Source organism: Dictyostelium discoideum (assembly GCF_000004695.1).
Source record: "Dictyostelium discoideum AX4 chromosome 5 chromosome, whole genome shotgun sequence".
NCBI classification, from domain to species: Eukaryota; Evosea; class Eumycetozoa; order Dictyosteliales; family Dictyosteliaceae; genus Dictyostelium; species Dictyostelium discoideum.
In genome coordinates this window covers 3,694,856-3,701,848 of record NC_007091.3, presented here as the reverse complement: position 1 = coordinate 3,701,848, position 6,993 = coordinate 3,694,856, and the positions used below count along the sequence as shown (strand labels likewise).

The window sequence follows — 6,993 nt, the reverse complement described above, 5'->3', positions numbered from 1 at the left end:
TATTATTATTATTATTTAAATTAAAAATTGATTAATATACAAAATAAAAATAAAATAAAATAAAAACTAAATAGAAATAAAAATAAAAAATTCTTTTTTTTTAATAATTACTCTTAAAAATAATCTATAAATTAAAAGAAATATTGAAAATAAAATCATTGCACCAAAAAATATTAACCAAATTGGAAATGCTTTGTAATATGGTATTGTTATTACAATGGCTAAAATTGAAATTGCATACGAAGAATAAATTAAAAATAATATCCAATATCCACTATAGGCTCTATTAATTGTTTTAATAAAATTTGAATATTCTTTTGCTGTCATACAACCTGCAATTATTAATGGAATTTCATAATAAAAATAGGAATCACATTTTCTTGGTATTAATTCAATAACTAAAATTTCATTATTTGGTTTTTGAATTTCTGAATCTTCTTTAATATTATTATTTTTATTATTATTATCATTACCATTTTGAATATATTTATTTAAATCAATTCTAACTTCATTATTATTATTATTATTTTCATTATTATTATTATTATTATTTTCATTATTTTCATTATTATTTTTAATAAACCTCATTTGATTTAATTTTATATTATTTTCAATCAATTCTCTAATTGTTGTTTCAAATTTTAAATTTATTTCTTTAACGGGTTCATATTTATATAATATTAATTCATTTTCATTTCTAAAATGATTTTCTAATGATATTGATATTTCATTTTTTAATAATCTAAATTGATCTTCACCTAATCCAATTTTTTTATAACTTTAAATTTTTGTTTTTTTTTTATTTAAAATTTATAATTATAGTTAATAAATATTAAAATTATTTATTTATTTATTTATTTATTTTTTTATTTAAACATAAATATATATATTTTACCATTTTGATTTGCAAAAATCAATAAGATTTTCTTTTGATATAAATATTTCATTCCTTGAAATTATTATCAGAGAATCTAATATAGATTCAGAACACTTTTTTAGCCAATTAATTAAATTACTGTCCATTTTATTTTATTTTATTTATTTATTAATTTTTTAAAAAAAAAAAATTTAAACCAAAAAAGGTATTGGGAATATCAAAAATTAAATTAAGATAAAGATTATTAAAATTGAAAAGCAAGTTAATATTTATTATGGTGTAAAAAAACTATAAATGTAAATAATATTAAAACAACTACAAAATGTAAAAAAGTTTTAATTAAAAATAAAAAATCTAAATATAACAACAACAATTTCAATTTAGAGAAATTGTTGAATTTAAAGTTTAACCACTTCCCCCACCTTCTATAACCAAAAGAATCCTAATACAATAACCAAAATTCTAACCCCCACTTAAACACACCCACTTAAATCTAATTTCATTTTTCATACACCCTATAAATGTAAAAAATCTAGCAAAACAAAAAAAAAAACAACAAACATAACCCACACACTTACATGGGGTAACATTTTAACTTATTCTATATATAAGATTATTTATTGTTTTTTTTTTTAATTTTTTATTTATTTTAAAATTTTAAAAAAAAAAAAACAAATAAAAAAAGAAAAAAAAAAATACTTTTGTGTATAAGATTTTAATACCAATATTATTATGATAATAATAATTATAATGATAATTTTTTTTTTAAATATAGGTTTATGGTTTTTTAATATACCATTATTATTTATGTATTACTTGTTTGTTATTTAAATTTTTTAAATTTTTAAATTTTTATTTATATATATAATTTTTTTTTTTTTTTTTATTTTTTTTTTTAAACTAGGATTGTTTGATTTATTTTTAGAGAATGTGGGTAGTAAAGATTTAAATATTTGAAATGTGAATTTTTAATTTTTGAGGTTGATGATGATATTTTTTATTGTAATAATAATAATAATAATAATGATATTAATAAAAATAATAATAATAATTTTATTATTAGTATTTTATTTATGTAAATATTATTATTTTTAATTTTTTTTTTAAAATTAAAAAAAAAATAAAAATAAAAATAAATTTAATTGATGTTGTTACTATTTAAATAAAAGAATTTTTATTTGTTTATATAATATTTTTTATAATTTATAATAATAATAATAAAAATAATATATATTTTTACTTAAAAAAATATATTAATATATATAAATATTTTTTAAAAAAAAATAAATAAATAATAATTAAATAATAATTTAAATTAAAAATAAAATAAAATGATATTAAGTATGTTTAATTTTTTTTTTTTACTTAATAATTAATAATTTTTTTTTTTTTTTAAATAAAAAAAATATTAATATTTTATTAAATATTATTTACAAAATTACAGAAAACATAATAAACTTTAATTTAAATAATAAAATAATAGATAAAAATGTAAACAATAATACAAGTTCATCTTTTGCTGATTTCAATAAAAATCAAATCTCAACAACTGATATATCAACATTAACAAAAATTATTGTTAATCCTTTAATATGTTTATAAAAAAAAAAAAAAAAAAAAAAAAAAAAAAAAAAAAAAAAAAAAAATTAAATTATAAAAAAAAAAAATAATAAATAATTGATTTGTAAATACTTAATACTTAAATAAATTTGTAAATAATACTTTAATTTTTATTTTTTTTATTTTATTTTATTTTTTTCAAAAAAGGTTGAAATTGATTGGTTTTTTTTTTTTAAATTTACATTATTTTATTATAAAAACATTAACAAATCAGACAAAAAAAAAAAAAAAAAAAAAAAAAAAAAAAATAAATCTTAAATTTTATTTTTAAAATTTAATTATTTATCCTTCAATTTTTTTTTTAATTTTAATTGTTTTTATTATGAATTAGTTTAGATAAATAGAACACCAAAAATATGCAAATCATATCATAAAAATGAATGTAATCATTCATATATACGTATAAATATATATTTTTGATCTGGAATTTAATTATTTACATTCATTTTTTGTATATTAGACATCAAGGGTGGTATTTTTGGTCTAATTCTTTTAAAAACTTCTGCTATTGTCATTTGAAATCCACCAGAAGATATCAAAAGAATTGAATTAAAAATTCCACCTTCAACATCAAATAAACAATTATCAATAACTAAAAAAAAAAAAAAAAAAAAAAAAAAAAAAAAAAAAAAAAAAAACTAATAATGAAATTTAAAAATGATAATATAAATTTAAATTAATAAAAATTGAAAATAATATGTTTAAATTAAATCTCATAAGAGACGTAAAAGATTAAATTTATTAATTTTTTGTTCTTCTTTTTGTTGTTGTTTCTTACCACTATTTTTTAATTTTATTATAACGAAATGTAGTTTACTGCAATTTGTAAACTATGGTTTAAGTTATTAAAGAAAAGAGACAGCGAACGAGAAACAAGTTTGAAAGAATTGTTGTTGTTGTTGTTGTTGTTGTTGTTGTTGTTGTTGTTGTTGTTGTTGTTGTTCTTTTTATTTTTGTTCTTTGCACCATTTTTTCCTTTGATTGTAACGAAATATAGTTTACTGCAATTTGTAAACTGTGATTTAAGTTTTTAAAGAAAAGAGACAGCACATGAGAGACAAGTTTGAAAGAATTTGTTGTTGCTGTTGTTGTTTTTGTTTTTGTTTGTTCTTTTGAATATTATTTCCCTTAACTGTAACGAAATGTTGTTTACTGCAATTTGTAAACAATGATTTAAGTTTTTAAAGAAAGATAAAGACCAATAGAGACGAGTTTGGAGATATTTGACTTTTTTTTTATAAATTATAAAATAATATAGTTTATTGGATTTAATAAACAATGATTTATCTTAAAATATTAAAAAAAAAAAAATATAAATCCATGTTTTTGATAGGTATTAAAATTTAGTGTACTAATTGAGAGAAGAAAAAAAAAAAAAAAAAAAATATTAGAGGGGTTGTTTTTTATTTAATTATATAATATTATAATTATTATTAATTTTTTTTTTTTTTTTATTAATTTACCTACATTATTATATACTGTGAATGGAAATATCTGTGCACAAAGTTAGTGATAGCGACTTTCCAAAAGTTTTTTTAATTAGAACCTTTTTTTGATTGAAAAATAACTTAATTTGATACCATCATTTTGAATAAAATGCATTTATTGTTTGAAATTCAATAGATATATGATTATTGATTAATAAATTATTTTTTATTGGCTTTTATATTTTTTTTTTTTTCTGATCAAAAATTAATTTCTCACCCCTTTCTTAAAAAAAAAAAAAAAAAAAAAAAAAATGCTTTGTCACCTATTTTTAATCTAGATTAAAAAATAAAATGATTTTTGATAAAAATTTAAATGAAAAGAAATTGAAATTTTAAAAGAAAAACATAAAAAAAAATAAAATAAAATAAAAAAAATAGATTTACAAAAATTATTATTATTTGTTTAATTTTTATTTTATTTTATATTTTATTTTATTTTTAATTATTTAAATTTAACCATTGTGCAATTGATTTTAATGAAAGTGATCTAACTTGATCTAAATTATTTGGTAAATCACAACCACCTGGACAACCTCTTAAATCTACACAATGACCACATTTACGACAAGTGGTCATTGCAGAGGGTTCAACATTTGGATAATTTGAATTTACGATTGAAGCTTGACTCCATGGATCAGCATGACCATTGGTGAATAAAATATTAGTACCAGCTGCATTCAATAATGGATTTGATTGATCACCACCGTATTGAGTATTTACAGCATTTACATTTGGAGGCCAAATGGCTTGACCGAATAATTGTTGACAATGAGTTTGGAAATAGGTCATATTTACCAATGAAGATCTAATTGAATTTTCAGATGGTGCAGCTTGCATCCAACCTAATGAACTACAAGTTTGATACCACCAAGCTCTATCGGCACTCTTTGATGGGTCATAGGTGACATTTTGTTGCCAAGCTGTTGAATATTCATCTGGAGTACCTAAAACTTTACCCCAAGTGTTGATAGTGTAATTGGAGTAGACTGTAATCAAATCGATACCACTGGTACCGCTATTGATAGCGTCAACCAATGGACTACATAATTCATCTATGTAGCCGTATTGGTCACCCTCCATCATCGAATCGGCTAACCAATAAAAGAAATCACCAATATCAACCAATGATTCAGCTTGAAGTATTTGTTTCATTTGTTGTTCTCTAATACCTCCAGCAAAATATTCATCTTCAGCAGCACTAGTTACAGCTTGAAGTGCTTTTGTACATTCTGGACCAACAGCATATGATACATAGGCATCGAATGCAGTGAAATCTAAAATTGAATGTACAACACCTGATGATGCAATTGAACCAACAGTAATATGTGGATACTTTATACGGAACCATGCTGATAATGCTCCACTATATGATCCACCAATTGTAACAATATGACCTGCACCAACAAGTTTACTTTGAAAATCAACAACAAATGTTGCTAAATCTTCCAATGCTTGTTGATGACTAAGATATTGTAAATTTTCAATTGTTAATTCTGAAAATGGTGATGATTCACCATAAAATCTATGTTCTAATGTAACAATCATACAATTTAACTTTTTTTTTATTTTTTTTATAAATTTTTAATATATATATATATATAATTTTTAATATTTAAATATTTTAAAATTAGTAGAATTACTACTTACTGCTTGAGCATAAATTACAACACCATCATCAGAAGAATATGGTGGTGAACTAACTGGACCTTCACCATTAATGTATAAAATGATTGGTCCACCATTTTTATAGTTATAATATTGATCATTTACATAATATTTTTGTTGAAATGTTTGATTATTTTGAAAATTAAAATGATCTAATGTTTGAGTGAACCATTGTGCTGGGAAACTACCACTACCATCCAATATTAATTCTTCTGCATTATATTTTGGATATGCTAAACCATTAATTACATTTACAATAATTGTAAAAATTACAATGATTTTAATTAATTTGTTCATTTTATTATTTTGGAATCTTTTTTTTTTAAAAAAAAAAAAAAAAAAAAAAAAAAAAAAAAAAAAAAAAAAAAAAGTTCGAATTTTAAAAAAAAATAAAAAAGTGAAAATAAAAAAATTTTGGTAAAAGGACTGATATTAATTTTCTTTGGAAATTAAAATTTCTTTTTTTTTTTATTTATTTATTTTTTTTTTTTTTAAGTATGAATTTAAATTTTTATTAATTATTTTATTTAGAATTTTCCACGTAAAAATTATTGTATTTTTTTTTTTTTTTTTAATTTTTTTTTTTTTTTTTAAAACTGAAAAATCCATCCTAATTTCGTCAATTTATTTTGTGGAATCATCCACGTATATAACTAAATTTATTTGTTTATAATAAAATTTATTAATTTCTTTTTTTTTCCAGTGTAATTAGATACATTTGAAAAAGAAATAGTTTTTATTAATTATTCCCCACTAATTAATACACTTGAAAAAGGAATAGTTTTCAAAGGTATTAGGAAATTGAGAAATAAATAAAAAAAAAAAAAATTGGGGAAAAAGTAAACTTTACAAATTAAAAATAATTACATTATATTTTAATTTTAAAATATAGTGTATTATTCTAATTATAATAATTATTTTTTTCTTTTTTAAGATCCAGTTTCAAATATGTTGGTAAAATTAAATGAATTAAATAGATAAATTAAATAATGAAATTATTTTACAATATAATTAATTGGTCAAAGGAGACTATTTATGGAATAACAATATTTTTTTTTTTTTTTTTTTTTATTGTTTGTCCATTAATAGTTTTATTTATAAATTCTAATGTTTTTTTACAATATTTTTTTTTTTTTTTTTTTTTTTTAATATTAGATTAACAAGATTGATATATGTCCATCTGTGTTAATACGAGTTTTATTTAATATTTATTTAAAGGCTTATCATTTAAGCTGAAGGGTTATTTTAATCATATGAATTGATCAAAAGATATAATATTTGGGAGAGATGATTCTGGAATACAATAGTAATTAGCTGTTGTTTTTCTTAGCTTGATCGTTGAAG

General features: G+C 18.8%; 4 protein-coding genes across 4 annotated transcripts; 1 reads left to right on the top strand and 3 right to left on the bottom strand.

Moving 5' to 3' along the window:
* Positions 1-40: 40 nt before the first annotated feature.
* Positions 41-1,023, bottom strand: DDB_G0290137 (hypothetical protein; the record flags this gene model as incomplete). The annotated part of the gene is made up of 4 exons (XM_630787.1): positions 41-66; positions 112-437; positions 474-778; positions 896-1,023. Coding segments are annotated over 4 exons (785 nt in total), but the record flags the coding sequence as incomplete, so codon positions are not given.
* A 1,185-nt stretch (positions 1,024-2,208) lies between these two features.
* DDB_G0290135 (hypothetical protein) lies at positions 2,209-2,479 on the top strand (the record flags this gene model as incomplete). The annotated part of the gene is made up of 2 exons (XM_630786.1): positions 2,209-2,218; positions 2,361-2,479. 2 exons carry the CDS (start codon positions 2,209-2,211, stop codon positions 2,477-2,479), a joined length of 129 nt encoding a protein of 42 aa, XP_635878.1.
* Positions 2,480-2,925: 446 nt separating this feature from the next.
* Positions 2,926-4,099, bottom strand: DDB_G0290133 (hypothetical protein; the record flags this gene model as incomplete). The annotated part of the gene is made up of 3 exons (XM_630785.1): positions 2,926-3,089; positions 3,372-3,440; positions 4,066-4,099. The coding sequence occupies 3 exons, from the start codon at positions 4,097-4,099 to the stop codon at positions 2,926-2,928; spliced, it is 267 nt and encodes an 88-aa protein (XP_635877.1).
* Positions 4,100-4,422: 323 nt separating this feature from the next.
* Positions 4,423-5,946, bottom strand: DDB_G0290139 (peptidase S28 family protein; the record flags this gene model as incomplete). The annotated part of the gene is made up of 2 exons (XM_630784.2): positions 4,423-5,538; positions 5,632-5,946. The coding sequence occupies 2 exons, from the start codon at positions 5,944-5,946 to the stop codon at positions 4,423-4,425; spliced, it is 1,431 nt and encodes a 476-aa protein (XP_635876.2).
* Positions 5,947-6,993: the final 1,047 nt, after the last annotated feature.